General features: G+C 55.2%; 2 protein-coding genes across 3 annotated transcripts in view; both read left to right on the plus strand.

Moving 5' to 3' along the window:
* Window positions 1–2,045: 2,045 nt before the first annotated feature.
* CRIP1 (cysteine rich protein 1) lies at window positions 2,046–6,164 on the plus strand. The gene is made up of 5 exons (XM_074597276.1): window positions 2,046–2,185; window positions 5,036–5,130; window positions 5,250–5,307; window positions 5,440–5,487; window positions 5,804–6,164. Exons 1-4 carry the CDS (start codon window positions 2,146–2,148, stop codon window positions 5,478–5,480), a joined length of 234 nt encoding a protein of 77 aa, XP_074453377.1. The 5' UTR covers window positions 2,046–2,145; the 3' UTR covers window positions 5,481–5,487; window positions 5,804–6,164.
* Window positions 6,165–15,179: 9,015 nt separating this feature from the next.
* Window positions 15,180–24,141, plus strand: part of TEDC1 (tubulin epsilon and delta complex 1) — an 82,966-nt gene continuing 74,004 nt past the window's right edge. For both annotated transcript variants that reach the window (XM_074598407.1, XM_074598406.1), the window contains exons 1-2: window positions 15,180–15,360; window positions 17,918–17,996. In XM_074598407.1, coding sequence (XP_074454508.1) covers window positions 15,208–15,360; window positions 17,918–17,996 — 232 coding nt within the window. In that variant the 5' untranslated portion in view covers window positions 15,180–15,207. The remainder of the gene's footprint in view (window positions 15,361–17,917; window positions 17,997–24,141) is intronic.

Genomic DNA, 24,141 nt, shown 5'->3' on the forward strand with positions numbered 1-24,141 from the left:
CTGACCCATGGCAACCTTCTCCCCAATATTGTCTGGCCGTAATTCCCGGAGGTTTGCACAGCACACCACATGTCGGCTCACCCCTTCGTGAAGCCGACTGGCAGTAGCCCAAGGCGTGAGCATCCCCGCAGCGGCGCTGGCCAGGCTGGACCAGGGGGGCTGGGGAGCCGAGGGGAGGGGGCGGCTGGGCTCTGCTTCAGCTGGGTCGGTCGTCGTGCGGTGCCATGTGGGGTCACAGGCTGCCCTGGCCGGGCCGGGAGCATTCCTGCCGCAGGCTGAGTGGTCCGCAGGGACCGGCCGCAGGGCTGGGCCAGCTGGAGGAGACTTGCGAGAGGCCAGTTCTCAGCTGCCCGCCGGCACAAAACCTGCCTTAAAAGGGAGCGCAGCGAAAGCCTGGCTGTCCTAGCCGGGCAGGGGCCTCAAAGCAGCCTGGCACCGTGTGGGAGGGGAAGCAGGGCCACCGGAGAGGGGACAGGACATGCCCTGTCCCCCATATTTCATCAGGGTGCCAGCAGTGCCCTGCATGGTGCAGGGAGGGGGTCCAGGCCTGGGCGCCCATGGGATGCTGCGGCTCGGTGCTGGGGGGGACGTGGTGTGGCTGGAATACAGTACTTGCATGTGCGTGGTGCCTCAGGGTGGGAAGGACGGGGAGGAGGCAGGGCGGAGGCAGCTGCCCTTGCAGGACACCCCTCTCCTCCCACACTGTGAGACACTGTCTCGGCGTGACTCACGCCTCAGCCGGTGGCGGGCTTCCCAGTGATGTCTCCCTGCCACGCTGCTGGACGCCCTACCAAGCCCAGCGGTGTGCCGGAGGGGGTCCCCAGCCTGCGGTGGGGCTGCCGGCAGGTGGGGGTGACACTGGGATGAAGGGCGCAGCGGGGGAGCATCAGCGAGACGCAGGCTCCCGCTGGGAAGGGAAACTGGAGCCAATCTGAGTCATAAAGCAATCCCAGTTGAACCATGAACTGCGCCTCCGGGCACAGCTTGCCACCTCTCCTGCACCCATGGGTGAGCTGTTTGTGCCCTGCGTTTCGGGAGGCAGACGCCAGGCGTCTTGGTGATGGGTTTCACAAGCCCTCGTGACCTTTGCAGCGCAGCAACGCGCCCTGGGGAGGATTGTTTCATACAAAACAGACCTTTTCGTTTCCTTCTCAGCCAAGCACAAAGGAACAGCGAGTCCTTGCTCCTAATAAAATGACAACAGTCAGCGACGTGGATGGGCTGGCTCTTTGGGGTGAGCGGAGCCACGTCCCACACCCACACCATTCCAGAGGTCCTGCAAGAGCAGGGTTACAGCCCTGTGGCTCCCCCCTGCTTCACCTCGTACCCCACACTTCCCCACGGGCAGGAGACACTGCCCGAGGGGCGACTTCCACACTCCCTTGGGAGACAGGGATTTGTGCTCGGAGGGGGTGAGCCCTGGTGGTCAGCGCCCCATAAATCTTCATCTGGGGGTGCAGTTAATCGGCAGATGCCAGTCACACCTCTAGCCCCGCTCACAGCAGGGGTCTCGGCCACCCGCACAGTAAAAGCGTGGGCAGGGAGTCGGGGTGCAGGGGGCCAGGGCTGCAGAGAGTGGGGTGCAGGGGGTGTGGGGTGTAAGGGTGCAAAGGGCACGGGGGGTGCAGGTGGAGGGATTGTGGGGGTCAGGATGGAAGGGGGTGCGGGATGGAAGAGGGTCAGGACGGAAGGGGTCCAGGATGAAAGGGGATCAGGATGGAAGAGGGTGCAGGGTGGAAGGGGTGCAGGAAGGAAGGGGGTCAGGACAGAAGGGGTGCAGGGTGGAAGGGGTCCAGGTTGAAAGGGGGTCAGGATGGAAGAGTTGTGGGACAGAAGGGGGTCAGGACAGAAGGGGGTCAGGATGGAAGGGGTGCAGAATAGAAGGGGGTCAGGATGAAAGTGGTGTAGGGTGGAAGGGGGTGCGGGATGGAAGGAGTGCGGGATGGAAGGGGTGCGGGGTCCCTGGGAGCCCTTGCAGGGCTGTGCCCCGGGGCGGCTGCCTCCAACTGCGGACGGGGCGGCACATCTGGGCGGGGCCGCACATCTGGGCGGGGCGGGCGAGCAGTGACTCCGGCGGGGCCGGCGCCGAGCATCCCACAGCCGGAGCCAGCGGCCAGCCGAGCTGAGCCCAGCCCAGCCGCCAGCATGCCCAAGTGTCCCCGCTGCCAGAAGGAGGTCTACTTCGGTAAGGGCTTCCCGTCCCGTCCCCCCCCGGGAGGGGACCGTTGGGCTGCTTAAGCCGGGGTGCCCCGATGCCGCACTCTGCCGGGATTGGGGTCCCCGGCGCACCCTGGTGCTTACAGGTGCCTGTGCACCCCCCAGCGCTGAGGGTTCCTGGGTGCCCCGATGTTGTGCGCCCCAGCGCTGCGAATTCTTGGGGTGCCCCGAAATTCGTGCGCCCCAGCGCTGCGAATTCTTGGGGTGCCCCGAAATTCGCGCGCCCCTGCGCCGTGGGTGCCCCGGGTGGCCATCCCTGTGAATCCAGCTGAGGAGGAGGTGCCCGGCTGCACAGTGTGGGGTGCGGTGGGTACCCCCAGCCTGCAGACGGGGCCACGGCATGGGGCGGGAGCTCAGCCCTGGTTCCTTCCCACAGCATCACCCACAGCCCCCTGTCACTTTGGAGCCCAAAGGCCCGGCCAGTGCAGCTCGCTGCTCTGAAACCCTGGGTGGGCAAGCAAGCACCTTCCGGAGGGCAAATCCTGCCCTCGGGCATGTTGCTGGGTCAGTGGGTTGCCCACATGTTGTCCTGCGTGACTTAGCAGAGTAAGATGACAGCCCTGGGGTGTTATTTTCAAGCCGCCATTGCAGGCTGGCCATGAGCCGCCTTGGGCTGCTTTCTGCTGCTGTGCTTCAGGCAGGTGTCCCTACCCGAAGCTCCAGGTTCCTGCACCTCCTGGTGCCATGGTTCTGCTGTCCTGCCCAGTGATATTTGAGGGGGTCTGAGCCTCTTGACCTGCCGGCAGCAGGAACAGGCAGGCTCCAGCTGCCAGACCTCCCCGCTTCCCCGGTTTAGCTGCACTGGAAGGGGTTTGCTGGGAGCAGCTTGTACGCACTCCCTGCTTTTTAATTTACTAGAGATGAGGGAGCTGGAACCCGAGTACCGTTGGTGACTTCTGCTCTCTCTGCCTTATTTCCGCTCCGCTTGTGTGCCCGCCCCAGCTTCTGCTTCTGCTCTGCCGAAGAAATGGGGGGCTCAAGCAGAGGGGCTGCTCTCCCTGCCAAAGCACCGTGTCCCTTAATGATGCCCACCCTGGGGGGTGTGTGCGGGGGCTGGGGGGGTGCTGCCTTGGAGGGCTGCTGGGGATGTGGCTCCTGTGGCTGGGGAACATCTCTCGCTGCCTGCAGCCAGGCTTTGAGGTGTGTTTTTTTGGCACAATACAGTTTGTGGCTCCCTCCTGCAACAAAGAATCCTGGGGCACCTCATTTACCCACGTGGCTCAATACCAAGAGCTACCAAGGCGCTGGTGTCAGTGTCTGCTTTTCCCATGTCCCTGCAGATCTGCTGTGATCCCAGCCGGGGTGAGCTGGCTTTGCTGTGCCTACAGGTGCAGCCGTGGCAGCGCGGGGACGGGGCCGTTTGACCAAGGAGGGGTTTGGCCCCAGCCCTTATCAGGCGGCTCTTACGAAACCATCTCTGTTGATGCAGAGGCCAAGGAGGGTTCCAAAGTGGGTGGAGGACCAAGCTCACTGCCTGATTTTTGTGCTTGGAGATAAGGAATGCTGGCAGAGAGGCAGAGCAAGCACCCCGGGACTCTCGGAGCCTGGTGGTCCTACTCACGCGTTCCTCGGGCTGTTTTTGGCCAAATCGCATTTGTAGAGAGCAGGGGTGAGGAGGAGATGACGCCGAGAGGACTTGGGATGGGGTCTGCAGGGTGACCACCAGCTTTCCAGGGGAATCTCGCCCGGGTGGCGGAGAGCCGGAGGGAGCCCTGCTGCAGCGAGCCTTGGCGGCGCTCCTGCCTGAGTGCTGGGGCAAACACTTGGGCGAGAGGTGGGGAGGCTGAGCTCCTTCCAGAAACCCTGGGATGGGAGGGCCCCACCATGGGCTAGGCGCGGGTTCCTGGACTGCCCGGGGGGGAGGACTCTGCGGCCCCCGCCGGGCTGCGGGCACAGGAGGCTCTTTGTGGCGCTGGGAGATGGCAGCGGGGCTGCCTCGTGACATTTGGGCGCTGCCCCCGCTCCCACCTCTGCAGCCGCCTTGCATAAGCTGTTGTGGACGTATTTGGACTCCAAAGAAGAGGTGCTTCAGGCTGCCGAGGGCCCGCCCCCGGGCCATGTTCTCGGTCCCATTGCTCGACCTCCTTTTGCAGGCATGGGGACAGTGCTCGGACAGGGTTCCTGTGGAAAGCTCTGCTTTATCACTTAATAAATCCCCAGGAGTGCAGCTGCCAATATGAAGAGCTCATGCATGCGTCTGCAGAAAATACCCTCCTCCCCCGCTGTGCCGCAATTAAAAGCCACCCTGTTCTCCATAAACATGTCACGGCCCCAGCAAACAGCACGTTGCCCCTCCGCGGCCGCCTGAACCCCGGCCAAGCTCCAGCTCCGCTCTGGTTTGCCACAGTGTGTGCAAAATCAGAGCCTTGGCCAGACCGCCGGTGTCTGGAGGGGACTGGTTTGTGTTGGGGCAGAGCATGGCGATGGCTTTGCCTCCCCCAGTCCTTGCCAGCATCCCCCCTTCACCCCTGCAAAAAAAGATTGCTTGGGCTCCAGCGGGCTGGAGAGAGGTTCATCCCCTTGCAGGCTGGTGTTGGAAGGGGAGAGGTTGCCAAATCTTTGGAAGATGGGTAGAAGTTGGTCCATCCGCATGGATGTGGTGGTGTGCAGATCCAGGTACCTGGGTATGTGCATGGTGATGTGTGTGCACAGTGAGCACTTGGGTTTGAAACACATCGCCCGCTGTCCCGGACAAATAGACTTCAGAAAATGCCCCAAAATGTCCTCCCTAGGGTTGGTGGCAGGGAGGCCGACCTGCCAAAACCGACCTGTTGTGCCCGTTCAGTGCCTCAACTAACCCAGCTCCTTTCCGTGGCAGCCGAGAAGGTGACTTCTCTGGGGAAGGACTGGCACCGGCCTTGCTTGAGATGCGAGAAGTGTAACAAGACCCTGACATCTGGAGGCCATGCAGAGGTGAGGTTTGCTGCCCGGGAGGTCCCTGTCCCCCCCCAGCTAGGGGCTGCAGGGGCGGTGGGGTGGGCAGAGGGCTGTCGGGGACGGTCGGGGCTGATGCTCTTTCCCTCTCCCTGCAGCACGATGGCAAGCCGTACTGCAACCACCCCTGCTATGCCGCCTTGTTCGGGCCCAAAGGTAGGGTTGCTGTGGCTGGGGCTGTGGGAGGGAGGGGAAGGGGGCTCGGGGTTCCAGTCTCTCGGCGAGGTGCACCCCTCTGTGCGCTCGCCATCCCGCAGCGATGCTGACCCCGCTCTCTCCCGCTTCCAGGGTTCGGCCGGGGAGGAGCCGAGAGCCACACGTTCAAGTAACCCTCAGGTTGGTGCCTCCCCTCGGAGCTCCCCTTCTGCCTCTGGCTGCGCGGGCTGGCCGGGGGGCTGTGTGTCCCCCTCCAGGCAAGCGGGGAAGGCAGGCATTCCGCTGCATTGCGCCGGTGCTCGGGAGCAACCTGCTGGGTGCCAGCTCCTCCTCTCCACCAGCCCCATGCGACCGTCAGCTCTGGCAGCGGACGCCAAAGGCTTTTTGCTTTGTGGCCGGTCGGGAAAGACAGGGTGTGCCCCGGAGCACCGTTATCCCTGGGATGTCTCCGCTCCCAGCCTGACTTCATCTGCTCCTCTCTTCCATCCCTCTCCAGGTCTGATGGCCAGGGTTCCCAGCACAGCCCCCGAAGACAGCGCAAACGCACCCGCGACAGACATGCATTTTTGTTTTTCATTCACTCTGTACTAAACTAGCACCTTAAAAGCAATAAGTAACCGAGGCTGGGGCTGGTGTGGAAAGGGGGCTCCACTCCAGATGGAGCACTGCCAGGTTGGGGGCGTTGGGACGCCCTGCCGGCGAGGAAATTTGGCCGGTATGGCTGAAGGCTGCCTGGAGAGGAGACCGCACCCTTCCAGCCAAAACCCAGCCCTGCTTTTGGCATCCAGCTGTCGTGGCTGGGCCCACAGTTGTATTCTCAGTCTTTAATAAACCCAGATTGAAAGATGCTTCCCCCATGTAGCGGTTGTGCTCTCTGTTAAGGGAGGGGGGTCCTGCGGGACTCGTTTACAAAGCACTTGCCACCTGCTTAAGGACCCCACGTGGCCTCTGTATGGAGCCCCACACTGTGTGGTGACTCCGTGGGCTTTTGCTCCTGGCGTGCATGGGGTCCTGCCCATGGTTGCCCAACCCAGGGGCTGCCCGAGCCACACAGGGCAAGAGCAGCCCCCGGGTGCTGTGGGCACCGGGGCTGAGCGTGCCCCAAGGGAAAGGGGTAGTGGGTATCGTGTTGGGGGCTTGTTCTTCCTGGGCTCGGGGGGAAGGTCCTACCCCACCCACGGCCCCGCTGGGTCTGTGTCATGACATTCGCAGGAGCTCAGAGCGGGGTGGCTCCTGCCATGAGCCACCTCGTTGCCTGTAACAGGGTTAGAGCAGAGGCACACAGAGCTGCTGGGCAAGGGTCTGAGCCTGCTGACCCGTGGTCTCTCCAGCACTCACCAGCCTCCTGGCTCCATCCCGGCCCCTGGCAGTGCCTGCTGGAAAGCCATGCCCGTGGGCAACCCCCAGCTCTTTGCTCCAGCATCTGAGATGGCACTTTGCAGCCCTCGGCTGGGGCAAGGAGGTGGTTGACTGCCACATCAGGAAAACCCGGTGTTTGCTGCTTTCACTCTCAGCAGCCCCACGGAAAGGCCACATGAGGCGGAGGTTACCGTCGAGGCCGAGCCAGCCTCCCTCGGTAAGAAAAGCGAAGGCGCAGCGTTACAAAGCGAGAGCTGGCTCGCAAGCGCTGTGCTCCTTCGTGTTTCAGCCTCTTTGCCCCGCTGCAAGAACAGAGCCGACAGATGTAAAAGATGTCGGCTTGAGGGATGTTTCTAAAATGGTTTCTTAACCATGTCTTTCCCTAACCTGAACCACCACATTTACATACTCAGAGATACGTCATAACGCACTGGGGTATTTTTGTCTAGGGTTTACACATGCATTTCCTTAGAGACTGCTCTGCATCTAACTGTCACGCTGGCCTTCCTGGGACTTGGCCAAAACCCTCAGGGGTCAGGGGGACATGTCTAATGTCAAAGTCTTCGGTGTCAAAAGCAGCCCGACCTGATAAGCACCTTAAAACGTCCCGTGTGCCCGCTGCCAAAAGGCTCAGCACCCACGAAGCCCACTTGAGTGGGACGAACTCGCCCAGCCGGCGCTGCCTGGCCTCCCACCCGCTCAGCACAACGCAGGCGGGTGTCTGTGGCAAAGGCAAACCCCGGCTACTGCTGTGCGGCCACCGCCGTGCCTCCCAGCTAGCCAGGGCTCGTAGGGCCCCCTGCCCTCCCGCTCCCACCGCTGCCCTCGCCAGCAGCCTCCCCGGGATACCAGCACCCGTGGTGCTGCTCTGATGGTGCCCAGCCCGCCCCCAGAGCACCGGGGACACGGCTCTCCTCCATGAACCCAGCTTCAAAGCAGACTAGTGATACCATCTCGGCAGCCTCCAGCGTGCCAGTGAGATGGCGTTTACCCTCAGCGTTAAAAATAACGGCAAACGCAAGCCTCATCACCCTCTGGGCTTGCATAAGTGTGTCCAGCTGTGAAAGGGACCTGTGAATTGGGCTCCCGGTCTTTCCCAACAGGGCCCTGCACCAGAACTTTTCAGGGGTGGCAAATTCCAGGTGCAAGGGGCCAGGCTAGAAGGGAGGAGCAGGGAACCAGTGAGAGGTACGGAAAAACAGTTTCTGCCTTCTGGCCATCCAGTCCTCCAGCTGAAAGCCCTTTCTGTGGGCAGTGGCTGCAGCTGGGGCAGGAGGCAGGGTGTTGCTGTTCACCATGTGCTTCGGTCCCTGCCACCGATTTGACACGTAGGTGTGGTGGCTGGGGACGGCTCTCCCTGCCCCAGGGTGCACGGAGGGATGTAGGAACTGTGCGAGGTCCAGGTGGCCTCAGGAAACCTGCAAAGAAGCTAAACCCGACCCTGCAGCTGCCCCGCTCTGCGCCGTGCCGGAGGGTCAAAACTGGAGATCCCTCAAGCAAGTTCTGGGGACAAGCCCTTGGGTATTGATTTCCCCCCAAAAAACTCCTGACTGGTGTATTCCTCTGCCTGCCCTGCAACAGGCACTCCCACTGAGATGGCGTTTAGCCCCAGGACTTGCCGTCAGGATACTCCCCTCCGAGTGCAGTGCTCGTACAAGTTGTGCTCTCTGCCTGCTCCGGCCCTGATGCCGCGAGGTTGGGCAGTTCAGGCACGGGACACATCTGCAAGGAGCCTTGGTCAAAGAAAATACATGACAAATCGATTTTTTTAAAAAAAAAAACCCTCACTTTGCTCTTTGGAGAGGAAGCAGGAACAGCTGTATCACATTTGGGTAGGAGATCTGCACCCGAGCCAGGCGCTCCCCTCCGAGGTGCAGGGAGGCTCGGCAGCGGCTGGCGTGCTGGGGAGGTGGGCTGTCAGCAAACAGTATTTTCTCCCTTGAACAGTAAATCTCCGCGGCCTGGAGCATGAGCTGCATAGACAGGCAGCAGCGTGGCTTCCAGCGCAAGCTCATCTGCCATGGTCTCGGCTCTGAGTCCCAGTGGGAGCTGGGAACGGGCACAGACGGTCCCTCCCCTCCCAGCGCAGCGATGTCCTGGCTTTGCTGCTCCTGCAACAGGGAAGCTGGTGAGAGCAGGATGCTCAGGGCAAATCCCAGCCTTTTTGGGGAGAAGATGAGGGATGCCGACTTGATGTGCCCTACTGGGTAGTCTTGCAGCAGGGAGGAGAGCCTTGGGGGGTGGCTGGCAGCCCCCACGTCCCTCCTGGTCACCAGCCAGCAGCCACAGGGCTATCGCTGCCATTGCAGGTGGGGTCAGGGCATGGCCCCAGCCCCAAGGTGCTCATCTGGGAAAGCAAAAGGTGCTGGGTGATGTCCATCATGGTGATGCCCAGCACGAAGGTCCCCAGCTTTGACAACCTGAAACACCAGCATTGCTGATCCCGGGGGAAGGGGCTGTGCTTCCTCTGCCATTATTTCGGAAGCTTGGGCTGAGATCAGTGAAGTTTGCGGATTGCGGGGTGATAGTTGCTATAAACACTTCATCACTGTGACAAAAAAAAAACCCAACACAAACAACATCACCCGTTCCTCCGGCAGCTGGGTGCGGGCGAGCCCAGCGCCCTGAGGAGGGAAGCAGAAGAGGTTTTGGCAAAGGACAGGAAACAGGACGGGTTCAGAAACTAAACTGCTGCTGTTCCCCGCCCCAGCTCTGCGGCTTTCTGTACAGAAGAAAAAAGGAGAGGGGGGCAGAAAGGGGGCTGGGGGGGGTCCTTCAAGCTGATCTGCGAGAGGCGTTGGTGTTGCTTCAGCCCCCAGTGAAGGCAGATTGCAGGAGGGGCGGGTGTGGGTCGCCTCGCCCTGCATCTTCCTCCCATCGCAGATGGGGCAGACCTTAATCCGAAGCAGGGGACAGATGCGTCCCTGAGCCCGCAGCTGGTGAGGGGACGGCTTACTGGAAGCCTTACAGAAGTTGCTGCCCTCAGCATCGCTGCCTAGGGCTGTCCTAGCAGCCGCCGCAGCCCAGGGACAAGGCTGTGTCCTGCCAGCATCGCCGCGGGAGCCATCTGTGGCTCACATCTGGGCTAACACGTGCTGGGGAGCCGGGGGGGAGGGTCTGGTTCAATGCTGTCTCACTGATCTGCTGGTGGGGCCACTGACCCTCCCCTGCCAGCACTGATGGGGACACTGATGTGACACCTTTCGCACTTCCCTTGTGGTGATTTTGCGTCTCACCGGTGCAGACTCCGGTGCCTCGGGGCCATGGCAGCCCTTGTGGCATGGCACGGGGGGTGTCAGTGGTTTGTTTCCCTGATGGTGTGTTTCTGCAAACAAAGCTGTGTCCCCCTCAGGGACGGGCAGGGCTGGGGGAGCGTGGCACGGGGGCTGCGGCTGCAGGGGCTTCCTGCTCTTTTTGCTGTGCGGGGCTCATGGGGTAACTGGGTGGTACCCAGCTCCCCACTCTTTTGGGTACTTTTAAGGCTGATTTGTGTCAAACTCACAGAGTTCTGCTATCTTCTAGCTCGAGAAAGTGTCTGCCCGTCTCCTAACACCTCAGAAATCTGCATTCTTATCCGGGCAATGGCGAGAGGGGGCCGTGCAGCCGAGGTCGGGCAGCAGGAGCTCTGCAAGCTCGCGCGGGGAGCGGGGACTTCCCAGCCCAGCCCTGCAAAGCAGCAGGTTGGGGAAGCCCCGTGCCGCCAGCAGAAACAGCTTTGCAGAGGTGGCAAAGAGGGGGTCAAACCTCATTCCTGATGGGGAACAACATCCCCAAGCAAATAGTGAAGCAGCTGAAGGTGCTGAAGGCAGAGGGGCTGTGGGTAAAAGGGAGGTGACCAGAGGCATAACGAGAAGCAGATGAGACCATGAATCATGGTACTGGAGACTGAGGTCTAGCCAGGGAGCAAGGAGAGGAGGGGGTGGGCTGCTCCATCATCACTGCTGCTGCCAATCCAGTGTTGGAGAGGAGCTGGGGACGTTTGCCAGGCTGGCTTTTCCCCAGCAAGGAGCCTGAGAAGAAACGTTGGCATGCAAGTGCTAGAGATGGATTTTACTTCTCTTGCGTTATTTTCAAGGAAACAGGGAGAGTTTCCAAGGGGGAAGATCTTCCCACTGAAGCCTCTGTCTTTCTTCAGTGAGTCTTGGGTTAAAGGCCCAGGGGATAAGAGAGCAGGTGGAGTTTCCCTCTGTGCAGAGGAATGTCAACTTGGCTATTTAAGAAAAAAGGAAAGGGTGAAAGTCCCGAGAATGGAGAATTGTATGATGCCAGATCTTTTTTTTCTAATCTTTTGCTTATCATACTGAAAGTGCAGATGCTGTTTCAGAGGCCCCGAAACACCAACGCCTCTCTTAAGCATCCAACTGCTGGGACCTGACCTTGAATTTTGGCGCTGCAGCCCCCCCCAGGCCCATTACAGACTTAATTGACTGTGTCCAGGAAAACCTGCACTAGAGTATTTGTGTAGCCGTTATGGTCCCTCTCGGTGATCCAGTGACCTTCGTGATGTGACTTAGTGTGCCAAAGGTGTGCTGGCCATCCCAGCAATACCAGCACCCCTGCGAGGGTGGTGCCAGGAGGCAGCTCATTGCTTTTCATCAAGGAGATGCCTATTTGCGACCTGACGTGGCTGCTCTGAGCGTGGGGACGGCTGAGCTCCATCAGCAGAGATCCCAGGGTGGCGGGTGAGGAAGGCACCATCCTCTCTCCAGCCAAGGAGGTCTTCTCGGCTGGCGGAGACACGAGCCCACAATGGGTCATCAGCAGCAGATGCTGGGGCTGCTCTGTGCCCGGTGGGAGCTGTGATCCCCGACCCTTCTCCAGGCGGCGTGGGGCTGAGCATCGCTGCCCCACATTTGCCTGTGTTCACTCCTCCGCTCCTTCCTGACAGCATGACATTCTGTACAGACAGAGGTACAGACTGTACCTTTGCCCACTTGGATTAACCCGGCATCCCAGCGAGGGGGGAGCGCGTGTGTATAATAGAGCCGGCAGAGCATTGGGAAGGAGCTGGAAATGTTTGCGATAGGAAGCGGTGCATCCAGCCTGGTCTGCTCAGGGTGTGGAGTGCTACGGCCACCCAAAGCCTCCCTCCACCGGCAAGGGCAGCAGCTGCTCTCTGCTCTGATGGCTGCTCCAATGGCTGCTGCTGGAGAGAAAAGAGGAAGGGAGAGGAGAGGAGAGGAGAGGAGAGGAGAGGAGAGGAGAGGAGAGGAGAGGAGAGGAGAGGAGAGGAGAGGAGAGGAGAGGAGAGGAGAGGAGCCGAGCTCCGGCGGCCCTGAGCTGGTGGCGGAGCGTGGGAAGCACCGATGCACAGCCTGGGGGCCCAGCCGGGAGGCAGGCTGGCTCCTGCCTATGCCTTCACGGGGATAAAAGCATTAAAAGAAATAAATAAAATAACAAAAATAAAGAGCAAAGGAGTTGTTTCCCCAGGAGGAGAGCTCACACCTTCCCCTTGGCAGGGTTGTGCCGAGGTGACACCAGGAAGCCGTGCTGCTGCCGGAGCGAGCAGAGATTGCCGTTATTGCATACAATCTGCATGAGGCAATGGGATGCGGCCGTCAGCTCTGGCAACGGCTGCAAACAGCGGGGCCGCCTGTGGCGACGGGTTGCCATGGCACGGGTGCAAACACGCGCCCTCGGCCCTGGCTGAATCACCCGGGGCGGAAATGACCCCAAGTGACACATCGCGCCGACAACGGCTGGCTGCGTGGCTGTGCGGCATCAGGCGAGCGCGGGGAGCCGACAGAGGCCAAAGCCCAGTGACTTCTCCCCAGGAGGAGCATCCCTGGCCTCTCGGTACCTACCTGGACCTTCCCTTCCCTTTGTGGTCCCCATGGCTGCTCCCACTGCTGGGACAACCTGCAGCGTGCCCCTCCTGAAGGTGCCTCCATGGTGGAGCAGAGATGGGGGGCCCAGAGGAGCAGCTGGGCAGGTCAAGCTGATAAGCCATGTCCATCCTGCTTCCCCCTGTCATACAGAGGACCCTGGAGGCTTCCACTGGGTTCCTGTGACCTCAAAGGTGCCCACGGTGACACCAGAGCGTGTGTCAGTCAGTCATTGCTCGTTGCATCGTCAGTCCCTGTGGGATCGGGGATCAGGACAAGGGAAGCGAGGGTGACCTGGATGCAGCAAGGGCTCTGCTCCCAGTGGGATGGCATTGCCATCCCTGCTGGGACAGGACGCCGGGGCCATCGCACTGTCACCTCCTTCATCTGTGCAGAGCACAAGGTCTATCTCTACAGCAGGAAACCATCGCCTTCCCATCAGCTTCTCCCACCCTGGGAAAACCGCCCAAGCAGCCGGCAGAGCAGATAAGCGGGGCCTCGCATGTCGGGACAGAGCCCCCGCCGTGCCGCGCCGGAGAGCCTGGGATTTGCCGCCTGGCGTCCGACTCTCCCATGGCCGGGTGCCAACCCTCCGCAGCGCCAGGCGTCTTGTGTCAGCTGCGCCCACGGGGCTGTGTGCCGGGGGAGCCACGGGACCGGGAGATGCCGGCCAAGAGGGTGACCAGCTCGGCTCCGGGGCGCCATGGGGCTGGTCCAGCCAGCAGGATGGAGAGGTGTTGTAGGGGCTCTTGGCGTGCCGCGGTGTCCTGCATCCCAGCTGCTGCTCCCACATTGGGTGATGATGCTCGCTGGCCGGGGGACTGGTGCGTTGGCTGGGGCACAGGAGCCCAGAGGCAGGGGTGAAGGGCAGGACCACCCACTCGTGCGTGCACTGGGTGCTGCAGGAGAGCCCTTGTCTCGACGGCGGCAAAGCAGGCAGCTGCCCCAGGGAGAAAAGGCCTAGAGAGAGGAATGTGTGTAGGGACAGGGATGGCTTTGAGCAGGGTTTATGGAATGGTCAAGAAAACACAGGAAATTGGCTCCAGATGAAGGTCCTCCTGCCCGGAGACTGCAGCAGGGACGGGGAAATAGAGAAGCGATGTGTCATGGAGGGACCAGACAGCGCCCGATAGCAGCAAGGTACAGAAAGCCAAGAAGGATGCCAAAGACAGCAGAGGATTATCCAGGTCCGATAAGGCACTGAGCAATACAAAAGGACTTTATGGGCTGTTGGGAACCAAAGGGAAGGAACCGTATGGAGATGCCAAACCTGTTAGGAAGGCGAGCAAAGAACTGGATAGAGATCGCTGAGCTAGAGCTGGACAAGGGATAATGAAAATGCTTTCCAGACCATTAGGAAAGAAGGAGGATGTGAGACAACAGCTGCTAGAGAAGATATTTTAAAAATCCTTAAGCCTGGATAACTCACACCCAGGGGTCCTTTCAGGGACGGCAGGAGCAGCAGCCAGGATCTGCGGGACTGGGAGAGCATTAATGCTGTGCTCGGCGTCAGAAAGGGCCGCGCTCCCCGGCACCGGGGTGGGAGGCAGGAGGGGCCGGAGGGAACGAGGGCAAATGCAGTTCACGTTAGCAAGTGGGCTTTGCTGAAGGTTTTGTCAGACCGACCAACGCGATTTCTCTCCTCGTTGTGAGCAGCCGCTTGGCTGCAAGAGGCCATTCCGTAGCCAGAAGGAATTTTACGTGGTTTTGTTTTTTCATGGTGTTCAGATGGCTGGGGAAAAAAAAAGGGAAAAGCATCATGCTAGATTCATCGCTAGCACGTTAAATGGGTTATGAAGTGGTTAATTGGCCAAGAAACCATCAATGGAGGTTTCGAGTGGGTCTTATGTGCAGGCAGGGACAGCCCCATCTCAGGAGGATCCCTGCTGTGCTGGTGGAGGGGACCAGCATCCCTGGTGGTGCTCCCTCCCTACTGCCCGCAGCGGGAATCCACCTTGGGGCCAGGTTTTGGCCATGAAAACCCCAGCCGCGAGATGGGCTCTTCATCTCAGGGACTCAGGCTGCGTCCCAAACGGCAGAACCGTTCCTCCCCTCGCTGCCCCCTCCCAAAGGATGAATCCCTGGCATTGCATCAATTAAGAGCTTATACACCTGGGGACCCGGGCTGCCTGTGTCGCACGCCATGGCATGGAGAGGAAGGTGGGAAGCCTGGGATCGGAGCCGATGCCCTGCTGCCAAAACCCGCTCGGCCCAGAAACGTTTTCTTGGGCGGATGGCAGCAGAACCACATTTTTGGAAAAGCCAAAGAGGGGTTTTGCAATAACTCTTTCAGCCAGGCAGGGTGGGGGAAGCTTGGTGGAGGAAGATTTTGGCCGGCCGGGAGCCGCGTGTGTGGCTTGGGGTGACCCTGCCTTGGCAGCCGCTGGTGGCAAGCCGTGACCTGCGCGCGTGCCGTCCCCCTGGGCACTCCCCATTCGGGTGACTTCCCAGGGGAGGCGAGCGGTGAGTTCTCTGCCCCAGGGCATGAGCAGAGGGGGTGTAAACACGGTGAACACCGTCGAGCCGGGAGAAGCCGCGGAGACAGCGGGGGGGGCCGCCCACGCGTGTCGCTCCCCCGGCGGGCGCCGTGCTCCCTCCCAGCCGCCAGGGGGCGCCGCAGCGGGCGGGGCTCAGCGGAAGTGCCCGCCCCTTCCCACCGCTCTGCGCATGCGCCCGCCGCGCGCCGGCAGAGGGCGGGAAGCGGCGGCGGAGCGGGATGAGGCGGCGGCAGCAGGAGCAGGAGCAGCAGGGTCAGCAGCCGGGTCGGGGGCTGCCGGCCGCCGTCGGTGCGCTGTGCCGGGCCCTGCCACCCCGCGCCCGACCCGCCCCCGACACCCTCCGCCGCGCCAGGTTCGACCGGCCGCAGGCGGTGAGCGCGCGCCGCCCCGGGGCGGCCTTCGCCAGCGGAGCCCGCTGTTGCCTAGCGGCCACCCCTCCACACACACGCTTTCCGCGCCCTCCTGGGGGCACAGGGTGGGGGCAGCCAAGTGGGACTGGGCCCGGGGACAGGGACGGGGGCAACCAAGTGGGACTAGGCCCGGGGACAGGGACAGCTTTGTGGGGCCGGGGCTCGGGTGGGGAGACCTTAGTGTGGGCCCCAGCCGGCACTGCGTTGTGCTACTCCTCAGACTCGCTGCTCTGGACAAGGCATTGTTTTCTGGTGGTTTTAACATCAAGCTTGGTATTTCACCGTGGTCGGCAGCACTTTCCTAGTGGCACCTGAGGTTTTCTTCCCTTTACTGTACACCAGCATGGGTCTTTCTGTGTCAGGGCTTTACAGAGTGATGCTTGCAAGGCCTCCAGCTCACACACAGGGTGCTCCACTCGCTCGGTTAGCTGTTTTAAGCATTTTATGAGTGTTGACTGAAATTCCAACTGTAAGAATCATTGTTTCAGTTTATCAGCATGCTGTCCCTCTGTGGCCGAGAAATGATTTCCGGTTCCAACAACTCATTGTGTGCTGCCTCTTGTTTGTGAGTTTTTGATACGGTCACATCTTTTCAGCGTCTTCAAGTTCTTGTTTGACTATGGACGAGTTGTGCAAGAGGTGACCTGTGCCTTTGTCATTTAGGCAAGCTCAACATCCGCAAATCCATGGGCCCCGATGGGAAGCACCCATGAGTGCTGAGGGAGCTGGCAGATGTTATTGTGAAGCCACTCTCCATCATCTTTGAAAGGTCATGGAGAAAAGGAGAGGTGCCTGAGGACTGGAGGAAAGCCAGTGTAACTCCAGGCTTCAAAAAGGGCAAGAAGGAGGACCCAGGAAGGTACAGGCCAGTCAGCCTCACCTCCATCCCTAGAAAGGTGATGGAACAGTTAATCTGGATGTCATCTTTAAGTATTCGGAGCAAAAGAAGGTTATCGGGAGTGGTCAGCATGGATTCACCAAGGGGAAATCATGCTTGACCAATCCAATAGCCTTCTATGATGGCATGACTGGCTGGGTGGGTGAAGGGAGGGCAGTGGATGTTTTCTACCTCCACTTCAGTAAGGTTTTTGGCACTGTCTCCCATAACATCCCCATAGGTAAGCTTAGGAAGTGTGGGTTAGATGAGTGGACAGTGAGGTGGATTGAGAATTTGCTGAATGGCAGAGCTCAGAGGGTTGTGATCAGCAGCAAAGAGTCTAGCTGGAGGCTTGTAGCTAGCGGTGTTCTCAAGGGGTCAGTACTGCGTCCAGTCTTGTTCAACATATTTATCAGTGACCTGGATGAGGGGACAGAGCGTATCCTTAGCATGTTTGCCGTTGATACCAAACTGAGAGGGCTGGCTGACACACCAGAAGGCTGTGCCGCCATACAGTGAGACCTGGGCAGGCCGGAGAGTTGGGCGGAGAGGAACCTTATGAAGTTCAACAAAGGCAAGTGTGGGGTCCTGCACCTAAGGAGGAATAACCACGTGCACTGGTACAGACTAGGGGTTGACCTGCTGGAAAATAGCTCTGCGGAGAAGGACCTGGGAGTCCTGTTGGACAACAAGTTGACCCTGAGCCAGCAATGTGCCCTTGTGGCCAAGAAGGCCAAAGGTCTGCTGGGGTGCGTTAAAAAGAGTGTGGCCAGCAGGGCAAGGGAGGTCATCCTCCCCCTCTATTCTGCCCTAGTGAGGCCACACCTGCAGTACTGTGTCCAGTTCTGGGCTCTGCAGTTCAAGAAAGACAAGGAACTACTGGAGAGAGTCCAGTGGAGGGCTATGAAGATGATCAGGGAACTGGAGCATTTCTTATGAGGAAAGACAGACATCTGGGTGTGTTTAGCCTGGAGAAGAGAAGACTGAGAGGGGATCTCAGCAATGCTTATAAATATCTAAAAGGCGGGTGTCAAGAGGATGGGGCCAGACTCTTCTCAGAGGTGCCCAGCAACAGAACAAGAAGCAACGGGCACAAACCTGACCATAGGAAGTTCCATCTCAACGTGAGGAGGAACTTCTTTCCTTTGAGGATGGCAGAGCCCTGGCACAGGCTGCCCAGAGAGGTGGTGGAGTCTCTGTCTCTGGAGACATTCCAAACCCGCCTGGATGCGTTCCTAGGTGAACCCAGGAACCTAGGTTTCTAGGTGAACCTGCTTTGGCAGAGGGGTTGGACTAGATGATCTGTAGAGGTCCCTATCATTCTGTGATATGTGGTTATATCAGAGCAGATATTTTGGAAGCCATGTTCCTGTATGCCTGTGCCTCAAAGTAGGAGTGCTGTGTCTTGCTGTGCAGCCAGTGTTAGTAGCCCTTCTCTTTTTGAGTGCACCTTACTGTAGGTAGCGTTTGTAAGACAGCTAATACATGAACCTGTCTGATTCAACAGTGTTGGTGAGATGTAGGTGTGCTCCTCCATGTAACACCTGATGCTCAGATAGGGGCTTAATTGCCTAATTAGGACTAAATATATGGCAGATATTTTGCCTGCTGATCTCCTCCCACCCTCTCTTTCTTTTGCAGAGCCTGGATTTCTGGAGGCTGCTCTACGCTCTTCTGAAACAAATCCATGGAGGCAAGTGGACCGAGTCTGATGCCATAGGTAACCTAGTCAGTCTGTCTGTGTGGTTTCCATCTGTCCCGGGAAGATACTGGGACTGGTTTTGTAGCATCTTTTCTTTGGCTGCTTTCTCCCTGTCAGGAATGCTCCGTTTTGAATACCTGTGCCACCAATTTACTGTTATGTCACAGCTGTGCAGGTAGGTTAACTCCTCTTTGGCTTGCTTTGTCCAGGAAACCGGTACGCTCTTGCATCTGCTAGGGACTTTTGTTTCCCTGTGACATTTTACTGCAGGTAAATCTCTGCGATGATCTTATGCATTCTCAGCATCTGCAGAGATAATTGCAGAAATAGATTTATTTTTTGTTTCCCCTTTGATTCCTTCTTTCCCCATTCCATGTATGATGCATGGTTCTGTGGTTAATTTTCTAGCAAGTCCTATGTCAGGGAATATGAACCATAAAGACAGTGTTTTGGATTGGAGTTCTAGGCAAAACAAAAAATAAAGTGTGTGTGAATATCTCTGTGGGCAGGGCCACTATTCCAGAGAGAAGCTGAATGCATGTTGGCTTCTTGCAATGACAGAGCACTATTTACTTCTTAAGTGTGTGTTATTCCGAGTAGGATACGACTCCCCAGACTTCGCTCTTGAAAGCTGTCTGTCTAGAGCCCTTTTGTTGTCAGAGTAAGTTTTGAGAATGAGACTGTCTGTGATGGATAGAAGTCTCCTCGGACTAAAGTCACTTTAAATCCACTTTTGCTTTTAAAAACAAACAAAAAAAACTAAGCAAGATAGCTTTAGACACTGAAGAGCTGGGAACCCGATGGCTCTGTAAACGGAGTTAAAAGTGGCTAAGCATTGCAGATGATATCTCTCAAGGAGTGTGGAGCAAAACCAGCATAGTTTTGTTGGTAGCTCAGCAGGAAATCAGCATGGTTCTGAGTTACTCACAGGACTGCTATTTTTCATTCAGCTGTTCTTGCTCTTCTTCTCATCCACAATCTGCTGTGTATGGTAGCTTGATTTATTGGCTGTGTCCTACAGCTGCTTTGAGGTGGTCCTGCACAAATGCGGCCTTGTTGAATCCTGGCTGCTCCCATGTTAACTGCTTGTAGCATTTGGAGATGGGATTTCCATGTGCATGTGGCAGGCTGCCGGCTCTAGAGAGAGCAAACCCAGCCTCTGCTGGTAGATTGCAAGGTAGCAATGTGTGGTTCTGCTCAGAACTGCTGAGCTGGTTTTTAAGAAACTTGTTTAGTCTCAACTCAGTGATTAAAGCTGAGAGTCAGGTTGGATAGCTGTTCAGTTTTTCAAATTGCACTAATTACCTTTGCTTGGCCAAGTGAATGAGTTGTCTGCTGTGAAATGCGATCAATATTTTACTGCGTGCCTTCTCTGTCCCTGCTCTGGAACGCTTATGGTCTTCATGTATTTATTTCACAGAAATGAAGTGGAAGCCTTGGACATAGGGACTAAATAACTTTCTCAGGTTTGCACAGGATCCTGTAGCACCACAAAAAATTGAAATGGATTCCTCTAATCCATGTCTAGTGCTTTAGTCCATTGATCAGGCATTCCTTTCTTTGTTGTTTTTGTACAGCCTCTTAATTATCTGAGCTAAAACAAGGAGAGCTGCAGTTGCCAGGTCCCAGAGGAAGGCTGTGAAGACTCCTTCAGTATGAGGGTTACTGTGTGCATTGGCATAGGAACAGCTTTCTGGAAAAGAGAACCTATACTCAGACGGTCTTGTACCCTTCCTTTTGTTTAGGCTAAAAGATTTTCCAAAGGAAACACAGCTTTGGCCTGTGGTCTGCGTGTGGTGTTGGGGTCAGAGTGGTTCTTCTCACTACTCTGTAGAGCGAGACCTATGTTTCAAGGACTACGTTACAGATATTGGGCCGTTTGCAGTTGTGAGGTGCTAGAAGAAAACAGTGTGTTGCAAGGACAGAATGCTCTTACAGATTTTGCACATGGAAAAGGACAGATTTTCCCAGAAAATTTTTCCTTGATCTGGGAAGTCCTTTTTATCTAGTGGCTTTCGAAGTTGCACCCCAGTGTATATTTCTGTTTTGAGTTAGTAGTTTTCATTAGTCAGTTTTTGATTTGATCTTGTCATGTAGGTGAATTTTAGAGATTAAATTTGCTTTGAATAGGACAGCTACTAGTCTTTCCCTTGTTATTGTTGTGATGTGATGTTTAGAAAAACTTTCTGCATTGTGTTTTTAAATGGTTGATGTATTTTATTGCCTAGCTAGCAAAAAAAGAAAATATTTGAAAAATCACATCTAAAAAGAACCCACACAATTTGACGTTTTAAAATGTAGGAACTATTGCATTCTTGGGAAAAGAAACCAGAAACCCCACCGAAGCCTATCAGTCAGTGGTCATAAAATTCTGCAAATGGCTCTTTCGGTTTCTCATTTTGGAAGAATTTTTTCTTCACACAGCAAAAAACACTTACTGTAAACTTTGCTGGGAAGCCATTAATACACTCCAGCCCCTTAAACATGTCAGAACAATGGGTTTCTCATCAGCAGAATATGAGTCAGTTAGCTGTGTAATAGTACTCTGAGCATAACCTTACCGATGAAGTCGTGATTAGTGGTTTCATGCTGCTCTTTCTTCCCAGAGGCTGAGCGCTGATAGACTTGGTTAAGAACCTAACAACCATACCAGGTAGCAGTGCAGTATGCGTTTAGATAGTTGGAGGAAATGTTTCTTTTCTGGAGTCTCAATTCACTTTTTATAGTATGGGAAAGAGGACTGGAGTGGCAATATATTTTTGTTTGTTTGACAAATGAAGCAGAAAATGTTCTTCTGCAGCAGTAGTTTCCCATAACACCAGTACCTATGCAGGTGTTTCTTGCCTGAGTGCATGAAGTAATGTATTTGTGCCTGTTCTTGGACTTGATTTAGTTCTTTTCCATCTTAGCCTGCCAGGCTAATGCATAACCCTTATTTGAATATCATGTTGTAATTCACTGAAAATATTCTGCAGGATTCACAAAGAGGAAGAACACAGCTTGAGTATAGTTTTAACAGAGCTGAACCCTAAGGTTTATTCACAGCTTGGTCTTACTTGCTGAACGTACTCTTATAAATACGTGCAGGCAGAAGGGGATTAGTTGGAAGGACTGTGAGGGTCTCTCTGTCTATAAATTGCCTAATCCTAATGAAATGTTGTAAGAAGATGTTGTCAAAGAGGAGGTGTTTGAGCAACTGCTATGTTTGAGTTATCTGCTATCTGAGTGATGTTTTTTTCCTCTCTCTCAGCTGCATGTTATGGAGGAATCCATCTTGGTCTTGAGTACCTATTTAGCCTCTACTGCCATTTATCTGAGAACCATTTCAATGTAAGCAGAGCTTTAGCGATGAGAAAAGCTAAGTGACTTCTCTAAGGTCATGGAAAGGCTCTTTGAGGCCCAGTTCCAGATCCATGCTTTGACCGCTTATCCACAATTCCTGCCTGATACTCACCAATCGTACCCTCTCATGTGAGGACAATGTGTTGCAGGGGGAGTGATGAAATATGGGGAGATAAAGGACTAAACCAACACAGAAATTCAGGTGGCAAAGTGCTTTGGTGGATCTGGTCCTGAGTGGTATTTCAGGGCAGGGAAATGGTGATAAAGGAAAAAAATACCTGGCTTGCTCTCTGTTCCTTCTCTTTTATGTGTGATTTCTTGGGGAGCACCATGAACTGCAGATGGCAGCATGTGAAGCTTGTTTGCTTTGAAAAAGGAGGAAAGTTATGTACTGATGTTCCTTCCTTTTGGAGTATTTTTGCCTTTACCTGTTCCTTTCTTGACAAATGCACAATGAAAAGGAAAGGGCAACATGAAAACCTAGCTCATGTGAGAATGTTCAAGAGTGATCAAAATGAAATCTCTAATCTGAGTGTTCTCCCTGTGCATGAGGGATTGGAGTGCGTATCTGCAGCAAGATTTTTAGCAAACCGTGTGTGTTTCTGCCACCCTGGCATCGTGAAGGGAAGCTGCTTGTTTTTACATTCACAGGTTTCTGCAAAAAGAGCATACAGAGTGATTTAGGGTTTGGGTCTCCTTTTTCTGCCTGTAATGCAGAAGCAAGCTAGGTTTAAAACCAATTGTCCAACTGTCATGTGTCTCTGCAGAAGCTCTGCTATGCAAAACACTAGTCCTGCAAAAAATTAGTAGCTCTGCACCATCGTGTCACCTGCTTAATCATGCTCCTGATCTTGTTTTTTGTTGTTCAGTCATGGTTAATGTCTTTGTCGGGAATTCATTTGTAGATGTCATGTGGCCAATCATGTATTCTTGCTTCTGTTGCTGAAGATGTGTAGTAATCTGTGTAACAGTTTCAGCTGCGTATTTGGCCTGAGGAACACTCTGGAAGTAGGCCTATCTCCTTAAGGATCCACAGTCTTGTTTCCCTAAATCCTAAAGTTGGTCAAACAGTGCAAACAATACACCTTCCTCTGGTTTGTCAAGGCGCAAAGGGCTTGGTGGCTCTTTATGACTACCAGCTCCTTTCAGCCTCAGCAGAGCTGTAGGAATGTGCTGTTCCTATAGGGTTACCATCACAGGTCAGCTTACAGCTCCTCCCTGTGTCTTGGCTTTGTATTGCTTTTTTGTGGATAAGACTTCTTTCGCATTTTGCAAATCAAGTTAAATCAGCCACTCTTCCCTGTGAGAGTCTCTTGTAACTAACAAATTCCTTTTGAAAGCAACAGGATTTTTTTTTTTCTTGTTTTTTGTTTTGAAGTTGGTCATTATGTGGTTTTTGAGCTGCAGCAGTCGATGCCAGACAAATGCTAAAGGGATATTTTTACCACAAGTGGCAAGGAGGAGGCAAATGAGTATGTAATGTGATGAATTGGTATGTTAATTAAGGAAAGCAGTGACAATCCCTGATTGCACGAGGCTTGTACTTCCTGTTATTTTTATGTGTGTGAGTGTCTACCTTTTTTATGAAACTCTATGGAGATACCGAAGCATTACACTGGAAAAGGGGAACAGCTTTCTTCCTTACTTTGTAAGTGGATCAAACTGAAGGTTCCTCTAGCTCCATCCAGCTGTGGCAGCTGTCAAACTGTATGCCCAGGGGAAAGGAAAGAACAAATACAGAAGGATGCTTTCAGGGGGGTATTCTTTCAGCCTCCAGTAACTTACATCTCAGACTTCCCAAACCAGAGAGGATATCTTTGAATTTCATAAACTTCTATGAACTCCTCTTCTGTAAATCCAGTTCCTCCTTGAGCTTGTGTAACTCTCAGTGTCCATAGTGGCCAGAAATTACAGAGCTCCTCTGTATGCGTGAAGAACATCTCTTCAACTTGTTTTTATTCGCATGTTTGCTAACTTTGGTGCTCACAGTCGTGTATTGAATGTCGCACAAATAAATTATTCCCTATTCCCCCATTCCACAGCACTTATGGTTTTAAATAGTTTTGGCATTTCTGTTCCCAGTCATCTTCTTGGCCTATGTAATCAGTTGTTACAGTGAAGCTGTTCTGTACTTGTGATTGCACTTGTCCTTTCTCTTTGTTTTTTTCCAAGTCTTCTGTAACCTTTTTGAGACTCAAGAAATAAAATAACACTGTGAACGTGAGATGTGGGGTCACAGTGGATATAAACAACAATATAATATTGTTCCCTGTGATCTGTTTAGTCTCCTTTCTAGGTTTCTCACACTCAGTTTCCTTTTGGATGCATATGAGAACCAAGTGTGATATTGTATTCCTGAGTCCAGCGGTCGGCTCTAAGACCATTGCTGTGTCAGTAAAGTTAGGATTGTTTTTTCGCTTGTGTGCATCAATTTTCATTTTTTCTAAAAAGAATTTTATCTTGTTATTTTAAAGCTTGGGCTCATTAGGTTCTGCCATCCTTCACGATCTGCCTGCATTCCTTACTACTGAGTAATATCACATCAGCACCAAATTTTCTGTCACTGTCACGTTGTCTGTGTGTCATTTTGAGTTGGTTGGACAGCAACTCCTTAGCAGAGAGCCCTCATGTGAAACCACCATTTGTTCCTACACTCTGGTTCTTGTCTGCTAGGCACTTGTCATTGATTCAAGGGCCTCCCCTCTCCCTCCACCACAGTGGCTTAGTTTCTTTGTGCCAGTTGAATCCCACTGGGAACTCTAAATGTCCTGCATTGATTGAATCTTCCTTAAATCGCTTGTTGTTGCCTTTGGAGAACTCA

This window comes from Larus michahellis, chromosome 8 (genome assembly GCF_964199755.1).
Source record: "Larus michahellis chromosome 8, bLarMic1.1, whole genome shotgun sequence".
NCBI lineage: Eukaryota > Metazoa > Chordata > Aves > Charadriiformes > Laridae > Larus > Larus michahellis.

Bases quoted from the DNA above. Each gene is read 5' to 3' on its own strand.
- CRIP1 (XM_074597276.1), top strand. From the start codon at position 2,146: ATGCCCAAGTGTCCCCGCTGCCAGAAGGAGGTCTACTTCG. The intron at 2,186-5,035 runs GTAAGGGCTTCC...TTTCCGTGGCAG, and splicing joins CCAGAAGGAGGTCTACTTCG to CCGAGAAGGTGACTTCTCTG. The intron at 5,308-5,439 runs GTAGGGTTGCTG...TCCCGCTTCCAG, and splicing joins CGCCTTGTTCGGGCCCAAAG to GGTTCGGCCGGGGAGGAGCC.